The sequence below is a fragment of the Phyllobates terribilis genome, unplaced genomic scaffold (genome assembly GCF_046119375.1).
Source record: "Phyllobates terribilis strain yellow unplaced genomic scaffold, ASM4611937v1 Scaffold_1__5_contigs__length_1240528914, whole genome shotgun sequence".
NCBI lineage: Eukaryota > Metazoa > Chordata > Amphibia > Anura > Dendrobatidae > Phyllobates > Phyllobates terribilis.
The window spans coordinates 828,544,631-828,563,129 of record NW_027362761.1 but is presented as its reverse complement, the minus strand read 5'-3'; the positions used below and the strand labels follow the sequence as shown (position 1 = coordinate 828,563,129).

Here is an 18,499-nt window from a genome sequence, read left to right as displayed (position 1 = left end):
TGTGCGTTTGGCGGCGACGGCTATACTATCATACCCTGGGGCCCGGTGAGCAGAAGCTCAAGAGGAGGGGTCCAGATGCACAGTAGGCTTACAGACTATTGATGACATCCATACTATTAGATCAGGCTGGCTGCCCAGCAATATATAAGTACACCCCACAAGGACAGGCACCTCAATTCACCCAACCAACACTAAAGGACCCAGCTGCACCCTGCATAACAATGGAAAAATGTGCAATAAACAGATGAAAAATTATGTATAGAATACATGAGGTATTGGTGGATATTTTGGCCAAAATACGCAATCTCGCAAACCACGTCCTTCTGTAAGCCGTTTCTTAATTTAGTATAGGGACTCGCAAGTATGAGGACCCTTGACGTGGGTTGTTAGCTTGTGTATTTTGGCCAAAATATCAACAAATACCTCATGTATTTTTTATACATAATTTTTTCATTAGGCAGGATCTTTTTAATTTTTTTCTGTGATGTTTTTGAATGTATGTCCTTCTGTGAGCTGTTTTCCATGTTTTTTTCAGCTATACCCACCCTTCCGCAGGTTCTGCGCTGCCTTTCTACTACTGCTTAGTTCTTTACTGGCAGGCTGCAGCGGTAATAACACATTACAGCTCAAATGACCACTACAGACAATCACTGGCCTCGGCAGGATTGCCAAGGTAGTCAGCTCAAAATGGTCTAGTGATTGGGTGCAGCGCTCATATGAGCTGTAGTCATGACGTCAGCACTGCAGCCTGTCAACAAAGATCGAAACAGCAATGGAGCTGAAGTGCTTGACTTTACATAATTTACAACTGAGTTTGTACTTTTGTGTCCGAAACCTATGGAATAAAAAAGTCTAGGAAAAACCACTGTCCGTTTGAATTTTGTAACCTCTGTTTAACCAATACACCAGGACGTATAGATTAAACGGGCAAGCATTGTAGTATGCCAAATCCTAATGACATGAAATATAAGCACTGTCAGGATTCGGCTCTGCTTGCCTGTTCCTGCGCTCATCATGATACCAGTCATTTGTGATTTTTCATACTTTATGGTCATGTGCCAGCTAGGTTCTCTCAATGAAGCAGGGGCTGTCGTTTTTCACTGAACATATAGAACTCGGAAGACAAATGAGTCGGCACATGAGCGGTCACAAGATCGGTGGGGGTCTCTCCGCGGGGACCCAATAGACAGAACGGGGCTCTTTTAGGATGGTGCGGCATGCTTGATTGCTGCTCCGTTCACTTCTTATGACTTATGGGGTTGCTGAGTGTTGTGCTTGACTTTTTCCGGCAGCCTCATAGAGAATGCATGGAGCGATGGTCGGGCTGAATAGAAAAACGACCCCAAACCCATCGGACACTTTTAGAATGAAGAACTAGTCGAGAACCCAACCTTTTCATCAGTGTCGGACTTATCAAATGCTCTTCTGGGAAAATTGGCAACAGTTCCCACAGACACAACCCAAAGTCTTGTAGAAAGCCTTTTGAGAAGAGTGGAAGCTGTTCAGACTGCACTGTGGGGGCAGCGCCATATTAATGCCTATGGGTTTAGTATGGGATGGGTAAGCTCCTGTAGGTGGACTTTAGTGTATGGCAGTCAGCACTGACCACTGTCTGGAATAGTGAGCCTGACATTGCTGCCCACAGAGGTGACCCTGCCATGCTCTGCTATGGGAAGCCCAGCACCAGCCAGGCTGGTAGCAGCTCTGCCCGGGACATGTGGCACCGGCGGGCGGCAGTCGCCTCCATTCATGCTGTGCTCGCTGGCATCTCTGCGGCCAGTGCAGGGGAGGAAGAGAAGGCTCTGTTGACGTCTCAGGGGGAGGTGTCAGTCAGGCCTCTATTAGATGTTTGGGAGGCTTGAGGGGGAAAGCAGAGCTCTGTGAGCCCGGAGTCACTGCCTCTGCCCCTGCCCCTCTTCCTCTTCCTCCCTTACATTAGTTCTCTGACTGTAGGAACTCTGCCCCCTCCCTCCTGAGCTCAGGACTCCGGCTCCACAAGAACTTTCTCCTCTGCCGTCCGGCTGCCGGTCCCTGCTCTCTTAAAGGGCTAGTCCCGCTAACTTACTAACTTACCTGCTAGTAACACGTAGACTGGGAAGGCGTGAAGTACCGCACTTTCCCTGATCAGTAGAACTAACTGTATGACAAGTGTTCTGCCCCAGGACTGCGCCATAGATGAGCAGCACCGGGCTCCTAGGACACGTGCACTGAAACTTACCTAGAGAAGAGCGGTCCTCGGGACCTGAGCCCCATAGGGACCGCTACGGAGGAGGAGGAGGAAGATTACCGGAGGAGAACCGGCCGGGGCAGCAGCATCTGATCCGGACTAGCCGCACTCATCCCGCACCCTGATGGCTCTGCTGTCACTCTGCCTGCTGCTGGCTGTGGCCGTGATGGAGGGCAAGACTACAGCTCCACCGGTAATGCCAGCTGCCTGCCATCTTATCTGTCTGTTATCTATCCACCTGTCTATCAGTATCTATCTATCCATCTATTTATTAGTGTATTATCTATCTATCTATCTATCTATCTATCTATCTATCTATCTATCTATCTATCCATCTATTTATTAGTGTATTATCTATCTATCTATCTATCTATCTATCTATCTATCTATTATCTATCTGCCTATCAGTATCTATCTATTTATTAGTGTATTATCTATCTATCTATCTATCTATCTATCTATCTATCTATCTATCTATCTATCTATCTATTATCTGCCTATCAGTATCTATCTAGTTATTAGTGTATTATCTATCTATCTATCTATCTATCTATCTATCTATCTATCTATCTATCTATCATCTGCCTATCAGTATCTATCTAGTTATTAGTGTATTATCTATCTATCTATCTATCTATCTATCTATCTATCTATCTATCTTTCTATCTATCTATCCATCCATATATCTATCTATCTATCTATCTGCCTATCAGTATCTATCTAGTTATTAGTGTATTATCTATCTATCTATCTATCTATCTATCTATCTATCTATCTATCTATCTTTCTATCTATCTATCCATCTATCTATCTATCTATCTATCTATCTATCTATCATCTATCTATCTATTATCTATCTATCTATCTATCCATCTATCCATCTATTATCTATCTATCTATCTATCTATTTATTGGTGTATTATCTATCTATCCATCTATCCGTCTGTCTCATATCTTTATCTGTCTGTCATCTATCTGCCCATTAATTTATCAAAAATATATTTATATTTATATGATATATGTAATATTTCTTGTACATTGTCTGTCACCTATCTAGCCATTTTTTTTCTTTCTTTCTTTCTTTCTTTCTTTCTTTCTTTCTTTCTTTCTTTCTTTCTTTCTTTCTTTCTTTCTTTCTTTCTTTCTTTCTTTCCGTCTCTCTCAAGTTTACCTTGTGGTGGGTTTTCTTATTAGCACTGTGTCTAGCAGATGAGGATTTCTGTGTAAAAGGACCAGTGCTATGCTTAAGTATAACAGAGGGCAGTGGCTACACGTGTCACATTAAGACGTTCTAGGCTCCTTGACAGCTCCAGGCTAAAAAGCTCCCCCTACTTCACAACCTATATTTCACATACTTCATCTAAAATTACCCACCTGTACATGTTATTAATGTAATATAACTCGCTTCACATATCTATCTATCTATCTATATATCTATCTATCTATCTATCTATCTATCTATCTATCTATCCTGTATATCTATTGTCTATCTATCTATATATCTATTATCTGTCTATATATCTGTTGTCTATCTATATATCTATTATCTATCTATATCTATCTATTATCTATCTATATATCTGTCTATATATATATCTATATTGTCTATTATCTATCTGTCTGTCTATCCATATATCTATCTATCTATAGAAATATATATATACAGTACAGATCAAAAGTTTGGACACACCTCATTTAAAGATTTTTCTGTATTTTCATGACTATGAAAATTGTACATTCACACTGAAGGCATCAAAACTATGAATTAACACATATTGAATTATATACTTAACAAAAAAGTGTGAAACAGCTGAAAATAGGTCTTATATTCTACGTTCTTCAAAGCAGCCACCTTTTGCTTTGATGACTGCTTTGCACACTCTTGGCATTCTCTTGATGAGCTTCAAGAGGTAGTCACCGGAAATGGTTTTCATTTCACAGGTGTGCCCTATCAGGTTTAATAAGTGGGATTTCTTGCCTTATAAATGGGGTTGGGACCATCAGTTGTGTTGTGCAGAAGTCTGGTGGATACATAGCTGATAGTCCTACTGAATAGACTGTTAGAATTTGTATTATGGCAAGAAAAAAAGCAGCTAAGTAAAGAAAAACGAGTGGCCATCATTACTTTAAGAAATGAAGGTCAGTCAGTCCAAAAAATTGTGCAAACTTTGAAAGTGTCCCCAAGTGCAGTTGCAAAAACCATCAAGCGCTACAAAGAAACTGGCTCACATGAGGACCGCCCCTGGAAAGGAAGACCAAGAGTCACCTCTGCTTCTGAGGATAAGTTTATCTGAGTAACCAGCCTCAGAATTCTCAGGTTAACAGCAGCTTAGATTAGAGACCAGGTCAATGCCACACAGAGTTCTAGCAGCAGACACATCTCTTCAACAACTGTTAAGAGGAGACTTTGTGCAGCAGGCCTTCATGGCAAAATAGCTGCTAGGAAACCACTGCTAAGGACACACAACAAGCAGAAGAGACTTGTTTTGGCTAAAGAACACAAGAAATGGACATTAGACCAGTGGAAATCTGTGCTTTGGTCTGATGAGTAAAAATTTGAGATCTTTAGTTCCAACCACCGTCTCTTTGTGCTTCGCAGAAAAGGTGAATGGATGGACTCTACATGCCTGGTTCCCACCGTGAAGCATGGAGGAGGAGGTGTGATGGTGTGGGGGTGCTTTGCTGGTGACACTGTTGGGGATTTATTCAAAATTGAAGGCATACTGAACCAGCATGGCTACCACAGCATCTTGCAGCGGCATGCTATTCCATCCGGTTTGCGTTTAGTTGGACCATCATTTATTTTTCAACAGGACAATGACCCCAAACACACCTCCAGGCTGTGTAAGGGCTATTTGACCAAGAAGGAGAGTGGTGGGGTGCTATGCCAGATGACCTGGCCTCCACAGTCACCAGACCTGAACCCAATCGAGATGGTTTGGGGTGAGCTGGACTGCAGAGTGAAGGTAAAAGGGCCAACAAGTGCTAAGCATCTCTGGGAACTCCTTCAAGAATGTTGGAAGACCATTTCCGGTGACTACCTCTTGAAGCTCATCAAGAGAATGGCAAGAGTGTGCAAAGCAGTCATCAAAGCAAAAGGTGGCTGCTTTGAAGAACCTAGAATATAAGACATATTTTCAGTTGTTTCACACTTTTTTGTTAAGTATATAATTCCACATGTGTTAATTCATAGTTTTGATGCCTTCAGTGTGAATGTACAATTTTCATAGTCATGAAAATACAGAAAAATCTTTAAATGAGAAGGTGTGTCCAAACTTTTGGTCTGTACTGTATATATAAATAAATGAGCTACTTATATACAGGATATAGTTGATTTCTCTAATAGAGGCCTGAAGCGATAGCTAGAAATCATTAAATAACTTTAGGACCTTTGGCTGCTGGACCATTGGCACGACTTTACTGATTTATTCCACAGGGGGCGCTGTGTTAAGAGAATACTGAAAGCCCTTTGACTATAGATGGCAACCCAGATGTGTATTCAGTGATGGGAAACCCACCAATAAATGTAAAAGTTGTCTGGAGCAATTTTGGTTTTCTGCCCGGCACAAACCCCTGCTGTTAATGTGAAGTGTCCAAAGCATCGAAATATAATTAATGTTCTTTTCTTTTTCTTTATATACAGGCTGGCAACGAAGGAAACACTCGGATAGGTAAGTTTATAACACGACAAGCTATTGTAATAATAATTGTGAAAAGCTGCATTGCTGATAAATTATTACTGACGATGGCTATAAACATGAAGGGGCTATGTCCATGAAGGGGCTATGTCCATGAAGGGGCTATGTACATGAAGGGGCTATGTACATGAAGGGGCTATGAACATGGAGGGGCTATGTATATGAAGGGGCTATGTACATGAAGGGGCTATGTACATGAAGGGGCTATGTCCATGAAGGGGCTATGTCCATGAAGGGGCTATGAACATGAAGGGGCTATGTATATGAAGAGGCTATGTATATGAAGGGGCTATGAACATGAAGGGGCTATGAACATAAAGGGGCTATGTACATGAAGGGGCTATGAACATGAAGGGGCTATGAACATGAAGGGGCTATGAACATGAAGGGGCTATGTACATAAAGGGGCTATGTACATAAAGGGGCTATGTACATGAAGGGGCTATGAACATGAAGGGGCTATGTACATGAAGGGGCTATGTACATGAAGGGGCTATGTACATGAAGGGGCTATGTACATGAAGGGGCTATGAACATGAAGGGGCTATGTACATGAAGGGGCTATGTACATGAAGAGGCTATGTACATAAAGGGGCTATGTACATGAAGGGGCTATGAACATGTAGGGGCTATGTACATGAAGGGGCTATGTACATGAAGGGGCTATGTACATGAAGGGGCTATGAACATGAAGGGGCTATGTACATGAAGGGGCTATGTACATGAAGGTGCTATGAACATGAAGGGGCTATGTACATGAAGGGGCTATGTACATGAAGGGGCTATGTCCATGATGGGGCTATGTACATGAAGGGGCTATGTACATGAAGGGGCTATGAACATGAAGGGGCTATGTACATAAAGGGGCTATGTACATGAAGGGGCTATGAACATGAAGGGGCTATGAACATGAAGGGGCTATGAACATGAAGGGGCTATGTACATAAAGGGGCTATGTACATAAAGGGGCTATGTACATGAAGGGGCTATGAACATGAATGGGCTATGAACATGAAGGGGCTATGAACATAAAGGGGCTATGTACATGAAGGGGCTATGAACATGAAGGGGCTATGTACATGAAGGGGCTATGTACATGAAGGTGCTATGAACATGAAGGGGCTATGTACATAAAGGGGCTATGTACATGAAGGGGCTATGAACATGAAGGGGCTATGAACATGAAGGGGCTATGAACATGAAGGGGCTATGTACATAAAGGGGCTATGTACATGAAGGGGCTATGAACATGTAGGGGCTATGTACATGAAGGAGCTATGAACAAGAAGGGGCTATGTATATGAAGGGGCTATGAACATGAAGGGGCTATGTACATGAAGGGGCTATGAACATGAAGGGGCTATGTACATGAAGGGGCTATGTACATGAAGGGGCTATGTCCATGAAGGGGCTATGAACATGGAGGGGCTATGTATATGAAGGGGCTATGTACATGAAGGGGCTATGAACATGAAGGGGCTATGTACATGAAGGGGCTATGTACATGAAGGGGCTATGAACATGAAGGGGCTATGAACATGAAGGGGCTATGTATATGAAGGGGCTATGTACATGAAGGGGCTATGAACATGAAGGGGCTATGTACATGAAGGGGCTATGAACATGAAGGGGCTATGTACATGAAGGGGCTATGTACATGAAGGGGCTATGTCCATGAAGGGGCTATGAACATGGAGGGGCTATGTATATGAAGGGGCTATGTACATGAAGGGGCTATGAACATGAAGGGGCTATGTACATGAAGGGGCTATGTACATGAAGGGGCTATGTACATGAAAGGGCTATGTACATGAAGTGGCTATGTGCATGAAAGGGCTATGAACATGAAGGGGCTATGTACATGAAGTGGCTATGTACATGAAGGGGCTATGAACGTGAAGGGGCTATGTACATGAAGGGGCTATGTACATGAAGGGGCTATGAACATGAAGGGGCTATGTCCATGAAGGGGCTATGTACATGAAGGGGCTATGAACATGAAGTGGCTATGTTCATGCCATTTTTGTTATTTTCCTGACTTCTCCGTAAACATGCATGCTCTGCTATTATTCTGCTGTTGTCAGTGCTGGGGTGGCCGAATGTTAGCAGTTGCAGAGCTCCATCAGCTATGTAGTGGCTGCTGCCAGGTACTGCAGATCCCCTACTATTTATCCAAAGAATAGGTCATCAATATATAAGTGGCAGAACAGCCCTTTAAAAATATTTTAACATGCAGAAATTTACTAGTGCTGTTTGTCCATACGTGGACCGTGCAGGATGGCACTGATTTATTATATAGTTGTGTGCGTGTTGTGTGCGTAAATTAGATGATAGCAAAATACCAATTTCCTAATATAGTGTAATAATTACAGCCCCTTTTGAATCAAGGTCAACTGAACAGTGGTGAGACAATTCGAGAAACAGAGCTAGCAACACTGATACACCTTGTTATGCCTAGTGCGGAGCCTGATACATGACTTCTCACTTTGATGTCCCAGTCCCTTTCTTGGCAGGAGTTTAGCTTTAAATGTCCTGCAGACAATGGTTGTTACTCCATAGCTTGTAGTCTGGCAGTGTATAATCTATAGGCTGCCATAAGCCTTAGGCTGACCATTCTCAATAGATGGCTGTCTACCGAAAGATGCTTTGACTGATCGTTTGTCCGACAGCCATCTCCCATGCACAGGAGCGCTTGCTCGGTCAAGCACTCCTGTCTTCTCTATGAATCAAATGTGTTATCAACAATTTACCTGACCATCAATTTGCCGGTGCCCTCATACCTATTAGACTGTTGAACGAACCCGTCAATATCGGCTGGTTTGGCCGACATTAGTTTAACATGTACAAGGGTCTTTATGCTTGAGTTCGGCTTCGCAACTCCTTCCCCTGACCCTCCATACAAATGCTCATTTAATTCAGCCAAATGTGCACGTGTTCTCAATAGGGAGAGGGGACTAAGCCCCACCAGTCGCTCCTGACCAGCATGATACAATTCAAAATGCCTAACCCTTCTTTCCTCTGATACCTGTCATCACTGGATAGACATGTCACCCCAATTACACTGGAGGAACAACTTAAATGTAGGTTGTCAAAAAATAAGTAAATTAATAGGTTTCTCCTATGGCTAATGCTGTTTTTTCAATGCCACAAGATGTAAGATATTTATTGCACCAGGAATGGTCCAAATGATTGAACCCTCACCGATCACACAGTTATTACAATAAAATCTTCATAGCATAAAAGGTTTTTCATTGGAATATCATGTTACTCTATTACTTTACATGGTAATGTGGCCACTAGGGGGCACTGGGTAGGTTAGTATATTTTTCGAGTATAAGAGGAAACCAGTATGGACAACACAAATACTCAATGAAGATGCTATGCGTGGTCAGATTCGAACCAACTAGCTACCATACTGCCTCAAAACGGAAACTCTTCTATATACAATGCTCATCATAATTGTGTACACCCCCTTTGAAATTTAAGATTATTAGTTGATGCAAAAATGAATACACCCCACATCAAAAACTACTACATCTAATATTTTATATAGACCTCCATGATTTTTAAGGACAGCACCAAGTCTTTCAGACATGGAATCAACAAGTTGGCGAAATATTGCAACATCTATTTCCATTCTTCACGAATGGCTTTTTTTTAGAGCCTGGATGCTGGATGGAGAGTGATGCAAAACTTGTCTCTTTAGAATTCCCCATAGTTGTTCGATTGGGCTCAGATCAGGAGACCTACTTGGCTACTGAATCACTTACCCTGTTCAGAAATGCAACAATGTCCTTAGAAGTGTATTTTGTATCATTTTCATGTTTGAAAAGTGAACGTCTACCAAGGGCATGGAGTGATGGTAGCATCTTCTCTTTCAATATAGAGCAGTAAATCTGTGAATTCATGATACCATCAATGAAATGTAGCTCCTCGACAACAGCAGCACCCACGCAGCCACACATAAGGACACTGCCCCACCGTGTTTCACTGTAGGCGCCATGCATTCTTTGTACTCCTCACCTTTGCAACTCCATGTAGTTTGAAGTCATAAGTTCCAAAAATATTTATCTTTGTCTCATCACTCCAGAGGATAGCGTCCCAGAAGTCTCCATATTTTTCAGCATGGGACCTGGCAAATTGTAGGTGGGCTTTTTTGTTCATGGGTTTTAGGAGAGGCTTCCTTCATGGATGACCCCCATGCCATTCCTCTTCTGTGTACGGTGCATTGTGTCATGTGAATCACTCACCTCGATTTTGCTTTATACTTCTTTAGCTAACTGCAGTGAACTTGCTTGTCGATTTTCTCAACCCTTCTCATCAGAAGACGCTCTTGTTTAGGTGTTAAGTTCTGTGGTCGACCTGAACGTCTGTGTGAGATGGGGGAATTCTAAATTTTTGTATCACTTTTGCTACTGTATTCTGACTATTAAGGAAAGTGTTTGTTGTGTAAAGAAATTATTCATAGTCTAAACATTAGCTGTGACCCTAAGACTTTCATTGGAGTGTACTCATTTTTGCAACATGGCCTTGAAAGAATTTGTTTGTAAGATTACTTTTTCTGGATGTGCAAAATAACAAATCTTGTTTGCAATCAATTGCCTGCAATTGTGGGAGTATTTTGCAATATGGTATCCCATAGAAAATGCTGATTCTGAAAGGAAACTAAAGGTTTTATGACAAAATGTTCAAAGTATTTGTTTAGGTCGTAACTTAGTGGCCCAGGCTGAGCGGGACACATATAGAGGCACGCTCCTTCATAAGATTGGTCAAGATCTCAGTAGTTTGTCGCTCCAAGGGGCAGAAGCATTCTGCTTATCCTCCGGCATGAGCAGAGCAGTGTACAGGCTGAATGGTTGACTGTAGGACTTCTCTGCTCATCTTCGAGGACATGACCCATGTCATGACTTGAGCGATAAGTGGGGGTTTCAGGATCCTGACCCCTCGATCAATCCTACTAAACTGGGACTAGAACATATCAAATATATTAAGTAGGGTTACCTTTTAAGGGTTCTTTCCAGAGAATATTTTTTCAAATGCCAGTGAGACAATGGGATTAGTGGCTTGCTGGTATCCTGAATTATTCGAAAAATCTGATCTACATTACCGTCAGTACAGACATCGGAATAAAGTGTTCTCTCTCTGTTGGGTAACGGGCAGTGTTATTGTTGGCATGAAACTGCACTTCTGAGAACCATCCTCTCAATTGCCATATGCAATGTAAGTGTAATGTAATATCAATACAAGGGACATTTTCTGTTCGTCAAAGATAGTAATGGTTTTTAACTATATACAATTTATTTAGATCAGTAAGACATAATTGTAAGTTCTCATTTCCTGCTAGATTAAGACTTTCCTAAGCATGTTGTTCTATGAGTGATGAGTGGCAGCCATAGCTGCTTGTCCCATTGAGAAACCTCTTCTAGTCCAACGTGTGAGCTCCTTGCTTATAGTTGTTCGAGATTAGATGCAGCTGATTAGATAGTGAATTTAATGTTATGCTGTCTGGCCCCACTAAAGTTGAGCAGTAATTTTAAGCTTAAAGGGAAACTACCATCAGAAAGTGACCCATTGTTTTAATCAGGTTTTTGTGCTACTTAACATGGAACTACTATTCAACACAGAGAAGACAAAGATATTGACTACTGCCAGGTACGACCGGAACACATTTAAGATGGACCTATCTAGGCTGGCACAAGATCGAGCTTTCTACAGATCGTTCATCAAGTCCCCATGGCTCGAGATCGAGCCGAAGGCTGTTAAAAAAAATATATTTTTCAAAGCATTTTGAAAAAAAGTTAATTAGTAATCTTTCAATTTTCACACTGGTCACTGGGGCTTTTTTAGATTCATGCCTACAGCAGTTTCATTGTCAAAGGCAAGATTATAATGTCAGGTAACACCTCTATATACATATGATAACACAGGATCCACCAATCACATAGCTAACCCTGCTCCTCCTCTTTTCACAGTGACCTTTCCACAGGCGCTTTAGACACTTAAATACAAAATATATCCGAAAAATTGTAGCTATGTACATGTGTTGTTTCCTGAAACAACTAAAAAGTTAGAGTCTAAAAAAGGCCCCAGTGGCCAGTGTGATAATGTCAAGAGTTCTATTTTTTGTTTTTAATATATGTTATGATATTTGCACACATTTTTTTTAAAACTATGTTTAACCCAAAACCCAATTTAAACATAAGGTCATTGTCTGATATAACAGCTTCCCTTTAAAGGGATAGTTTAACGCCATTAATTTTTTTTATACAAACATCTTACGATAGTGCAAAATAGCAAAATTATAACAAGAATACTCAATTTACCAAGCTTCTATGGCCCCACTCCAGCTTTTCTCATCTGACTCCAACAATGACGTGTCGATACGACACGTGATTACCGTAGCCAATAATTTTTCCAGAACTAAAAGTGATTAATACAGAGGATAAGGGGCAGTACTTGACACATTGCTTTGAAAAAAGATGCCAGGAGAGCAGTGAAAACCACTCCTGGTTTTGGCTCCCACTCCTGAGAAAAAATACTGACCCAATACTGATAGTGGGACCATGGCATAAAACTGACTACTGTCATGGCATAAGTTCTATTTAGTATGCCCAATGGGTGAAATGATCATATCCCTCAGAAAAAGCCCTGGAGTGTCATAGATAGACTAGCTCAGACATGCTGATCACAAGCTTTAATCTCTGATTACACGGTACAGTAGTAAAAGTAATAAAAGTCGTAACCAGTCTTAGCTCACCAGATGACCTCTTGTTTCTGCTTAGTTGGAAACTTCCCTGGATAAACTGAAATCCACCAGCTACACATCAGTTGCATTTGGCGAAAAGGAACGTTTAGCATTAATTTAGGAAGCGGCTCAACATACTTTATACATGAATGGGGTTGCTCAAGGGTTGACATGAATGGACATTTTTTTTTATAAGCCATGTTACTTTATAAACGCATATGTTATTTTGTGAAAGTCTTTCCAACCAGATCCTATAAAAGGTAAAGTATAGAGCAAGAAAACAAAGCTGTATCCAAATGGTTAGAAAATGATGAATCCATTAATTTGTGCCTTGTGCTATGGACTGGGCGTACACTATGAGCCCAAACTTCAAAAGACCTTCTAAGGATTTGCACTTTGGACGGTATCAAAACTATTTAGGAATCTATGGCCCCATCAATGAATCTTGGATGTGTGTGATAAATATATGAAGTTTATTTTGTATTTTAGAAATATTATCCAGCGCACATTTATAAAGCTTCATCAGATCACATGATAACAAAGAATACTTTCTTTATACTATCATTGTAACCATATGCTAAATAGTCCATATAAACAGTTTCACAATGTGCTCTTCCTTTACTACTAATTTAAGACATACATTTTTCATCAGGAGAAAGATTTCCTAAGTTTTGAAACAGTTTAAAATAGGAAGCAGGAGTTTACATAAGAATTACGCAAAGTTCTTATAATTCAATTAATTCCTATATTGATAAACTTTTTGAATGATGTAAATATGCGATGCCCATCAATTTAAAGGGAATCTGTCATCAGGTTTTTACCAACTAATCTGAAGCTGCATGATGTAGAGACAAAGACCCTGATACCAGCGATGTGTCACTTGCTGGGCTGCTTGCTGTCGTTTTTATCAGTAGTAGATTATCACTAGGGGACTAGTAAACCTGCCGCCATGTAGTCCAACCACACCCCCACCACTGATTGGATGCTTTATGCTTATTCACACAGAAAACTGCGAATGAGTGGTGAAGGCGGGGTTAAACAGAGCCCAGCATTTAGAGAATTAGTAGCTCTGTAGCAGATAAATCAGTGATTTTATCAAGACTGTAGCAAGTAGCCCAGTAAATAATACATCGATGGAATCAGGGTCTCTGCCCCTACATCATGCTGCTCTCAGATGTAGTGGCAAACACCTGGTGAAAGATTCCGTTTAAAGGGGTTGTCCGGTGTAAATTGATAAGTCTGCAGTCACTCTGTGTGACTGCAGACCTATGAATCCCCCCAGTGCACGTACTGTGTGCTGCAAGGATTCGCCAGTTTCTGAGCTGGGACCGGTGGGTACGCATGTGTTATGCATACTCTCGGCCAGAACCAGACTAGTGGGTGCGGACTCGCTCCATACACTTGTACTGAGCTAGCCATTTAGTGACGTGGCCGTGCAGTGGGCATGGCCGTCCAGTGGGCGCAGCCTCGCTCTATACAAGTGTATGGAGCGAGGCCGCGCCCACTAGTTGGGTTCTGGCCGGGAGTATGTATAACGCATACCTACCCGCCGGTCGCGGCTCAGAAACTGCCGAATCCTCTCAGTGCATAGTGCCTACGCTCGGGAGAGTAATAAATCTGCAGCCATACAGGGTGACTGCAGACTTATCAATTTAGACCGGACAACCCCTTTAGCATATTGATGGTGAATTTTCCAATTGCTTTGTAGATGGTACAACTGTATGAGCAATGCTACATGTAGGGCTACTATTTGGCTGTACTGTTGCAGTATCTACACTACCATTATTTCAGGACTGTATGAACACTGCAAAGGACTATGCATGTGAGCAAAAATGGCTGGGGTTACTGTATGAGTAAGACTAAATCTGGAGCTAATGTGGGCATTAATGTAAGTAGTTCTACATTTAATAATAGATCTATTAAAGCTAAGGCTGCCATATGGCTATGGTAGCTATGGGTACCATATAAGGCTATCATGGCTCGGGAAAATTAAAAAGCAATACCATGAATTGGGCTACTATATGGGTAAACTAACTTCATAACTGTATAGGACGTGCGGAAGTCGCAGTCACATTCAGGTGACAGTCAAGTATCAAAAATGGTAAGAACTAAATAAACCCTATTAGTTATTAGAAACTGTGCAAAATTTTGCATTGGGACTCAGGGGCTTTAAGTCTTTATGACTGTGTGGACAATACCGCGGTAGGGTGCTATATGGGAGATATTATAGCCGAGGTTACTATATCCCCTTAGGTTACTATATCCCCTTAGTGATTTGTCACTTTATGTGCAATAACTTTGGAATGTTTCAATATATCCCGGTGATTTTGAGTTCGATTTTTTGTGACACATTGTACTTTATGATAATGGTAAATCTATGTTGTTATATTTTGCATTTTATTATAAATATATCTGAAATTTAACAAAAAATTCTAAAAATTAGCAATTTTCAAACTTTGAATGATTATCCCTTTAATCCAAATAGTCAGATCACAAAAAATAGTTAATAAATAACCCCGCCAGGGTTGGAGCTGCTAAAGGAATTTCAATATGGCTAAAAATGCTGCATAGCCTGCAATGTAAATGTTGTTTTTGCGAGAGATCTACAATGGGGATCAATAAATACTATCATTCTTTGGGAGAAGTTCTTATCATGACAGTTATTACATTCATTAATAATGATTATTTCCTCCATGCCATCCTACCTGTCAGTCTGCAATGTTTTCCGAAAACAGGATTTCGACGGAAACCCAACTGAAGTCATTCACTATTATAAGTTTAACGGATTCACTTTGGACACCATCTGGCCTTGAACATGGCAGTGTCCGCCTTTTTGTAGACATGCACAAAAGCGTAGTCTTCCCCCTTTTTTTCGTGAACATCTGAAAAACACTAACATAGTTGGGATGGAGGCCAGATGGATTCTGGAGTCCAAAGTGATCCCCTAAATACCGGATTCTGATGGATACCATGACGCAGAGCTCAGCGGAGAGAGCTTTTCATCTAACCTGCTCATGTTTTACTGTTAAGAAAGTATATCTATTTCTATGGAAAAAGTCAATGAAAACTTTATGTACGTGTTTTTGCCTTTCAGTAGTTGTGATTATGGAATAACACTAAACACTTATTCCTATCTGAATGGGCTTCATTATAATTTTTCTTTCTCACTTTTGCATTATTGGTGTTTATTTATAAGGATATAAGACATAAATTCTACTCATTGACCTTAAGTCACCTATAAGTCAAATGAGGTTCTCCAATGAGATCTGGTCCAAAATTATATTCGTTTTTAAAATAGGAATCTTCTAATGCTGGGTTATTACTGAACGTGACATGAATTGCCAGAATGCAGGAAAGGTCATGTGCAGTAGCCTTATTTAGTTTTCCCTGGAAACTCTTGGCAGTGTGGGCATCTACTGTGTACTCGTCTTTTGGGTAATGGTATAGTAAAACAGCTTAAGAAATAACACATTAGTTTGCTTTCAGTTGGTTGAAAACGAGTCAGGCAGTTTGTTTTTTTCTGATCCACTAAGTTGTGTACAAGGGTATACTGTATATACCATTGAAGCGTAACATATGGCTGCTGTAGACCCATGGAGAAATGGGGTCTCACCTCGGGATGGCTGCATTTCTATTCAAAGTGCCAGATGAGACCATATACACTAGTCTATACTCAGAATTATTAGGCAATTTGTATTTTTGATCATACATTTTATTTTTGAACAACTACAGTGCTATCGGTCAATCCAAAAGGTTAATAAACCCGAATACTGAATATTTAAGAAAGTAAAAGGTTTTGTCTTAGGAGAATATCTATATGTGCAGAATTATTGGCCAACTAAATCAAAAACTTAATTTTCCGTTTATTTTTACATGATAAAGTGAGAATAATAAGCAAACAACTCAAAGCGTACAAAAATACATTTAAAAAATATATATATCAGTGACCAATATAGCCACCCTTCTTTTCAATAACAGTCATAAGCCTTCTATCCATGGAGTCTGCCAGTTTCTTAATCAGTTGATGATCAACTTTTTGGGCAGCACCAATCACAGCCTCACAGACACTGTTCAGAGACATGTACTGTTTTCCTTCACCATAAATCTTCCATTTAAGAAGGGCCCACAAGTTCTCAATAGAGTTTAGGTCAGATGAGGAAGAGGCCGTGTCATTATTCTTTCTTCTTTAAGCCCTTTATTGGGTACCCAAGCAGTGAAGTACTTTGATGCATGCAATGGAGCATCATCCTAAATAAAAATCTTGGTTTTCTTGAAAGATGGAGACTGCAGATGTAGTAACAAATTTTCACTTTTCCTAATATATAAGTAGAGACACAACCTCTGTATGGCACATTATTAAAAATCTCACAAAGTGATGGCAAATTACTAGGAAATAGCTCCACTTTATGATTGGTAACTGATTGACCTTTGAAACTGCCAATAATCCAGAGAATGAAGGAGATGTCGCTAGTCTAGCATTATGTCTCCCAAGTTTTTCCTTCATAGCACTCCCCAGCCAACCAGCTTGGTAGAAAGTTGTGCAACGAAATATAATAAAGGGGGTTCAGAAATCGGATCCCTAATGTCCGATGTCCTGCAGTGAATCAGCGGACGCTTTACTCTCACTTCCTTTGGATTAAACTGACACACAGAAGAAGAGTTTTTGCTGCTCTCTGACCCCCTCTGGATGTCAGTTATGTACATTCGAAGGAAGTGAGAGTGAAACAGCTATTGATTGGGTCCAGGGCTTACGTGACATAACAATGTCACGCGAGCCCTGTTGTAGGAACAGTGTCGGCATCAGAGGTGAGTATAGGCTAGTCATATTTTACACCTATGAGAAAAAGGGTAACAATGTGTTGAACTTTTGACTTTCAGGCTCCATATCTCACCATCCACTACTGCTTCGAACATGAGACTATCATCATTTTATAGACAATCATCTTGGCTATCTCATACATAGATTTGATTATTCTGTTTAGCATATGATTAGTTATGCAGATTTTTGTCATGACACTGCATTGTTACTGTTTGGCTCCTGAAAATCTAAATTTTAAGTTTTATTATTTTGTAAATCCACCTTTGGCTTTCAACACGGCCTGAATCATTCTGGGCATGCTCTCAACCAGATTCAAGCATGTCTCGACTGAAATCTGATCCCATGTCTCTTCTACACGTTCCCAAAGTTGGTGCATAGTGGTCGACTCACTTGGGTTTGTATACTGCTTTTTCTTCAACTCTACCCACAAGTGCTTGATTGGGTTGAGGTCTGGGGACTGTCGGGGCCAATCCAGCACCTCTACCTCATTGCCAATGAACCATTTCTTCACCAATCTCAACGTATCCTTTGAGTCCTTTTCATACCCATAGTATTCGAGTGTACGACGTAACTCGTCTTGTAGGATACTCACATATAGCTGAGCATTGAGACCACCATCTATCCTGGTCAAGTATCCAACACCTTTGGCTGTGAAACAACCCCATATCGTCAGGCTTCCTCCGTCGAACTTGACAATTCCTTCAATTTCTCGATCTGTTAGTCTTTTCCCTTGTTTCTTCCCGAACCATTTGCGCCCATCAGAGCCTAGTCTAATGACTCTCATCTCATCGCTCCAAATCACCCATTTCCAATCTTCTACTGTCCACTTTTCGTACTTATTTGCAAACTCAAGTCGACGCTTCTTACAGTATGATGATATTGAAGTCGAGGCTTCTTCACCTTTTTTTGGGCTACCATTCCAGACTTGTGTAATGTGCGTCTCAGTGCTTGTGTGAACAGGTTATTTGGATGCAACAGTGCAGACAATGAGGAGACAGTGGCAATCAACC

The 18,499-nt window shown here is 40.9% G+C and overlaps 1 protein-coding gene across 3 annotated transcripts in view; it reads left to right on the top strand.

Annotated features, from left to right (window-relative positions):
• Window positions 1–1,834: 1,834 nt before the first annotated feature.
• The window catches only part of ADAMTS3 (ADAM metallopeptidase with thrombospondin type 1 motif 3), a 293,692-nt gene continuing 277,027 nt past the window's right edge, over window positions 1,835–18,499 (top strand). For all 3 annotated transcript variants that reach the window (XM_073637902.1, XM_073637907.1, XM_073637898.1), the window contains exons 1-2: window positions 1,835–2,420; window positions 5,871–5,898. In XM_073637902.1, coding sequence (XP_073494003.1) covers window positions 2,352–2,420; window positions 5,871–5,898 — 97 coding nt within the window. In that variant the 5' untranslated portion in view covers window positions 1,835–2,351. The remainder of the gene's footprint in view (window positions 2,421–5,870; window positions 5,899–18,499) is intronic.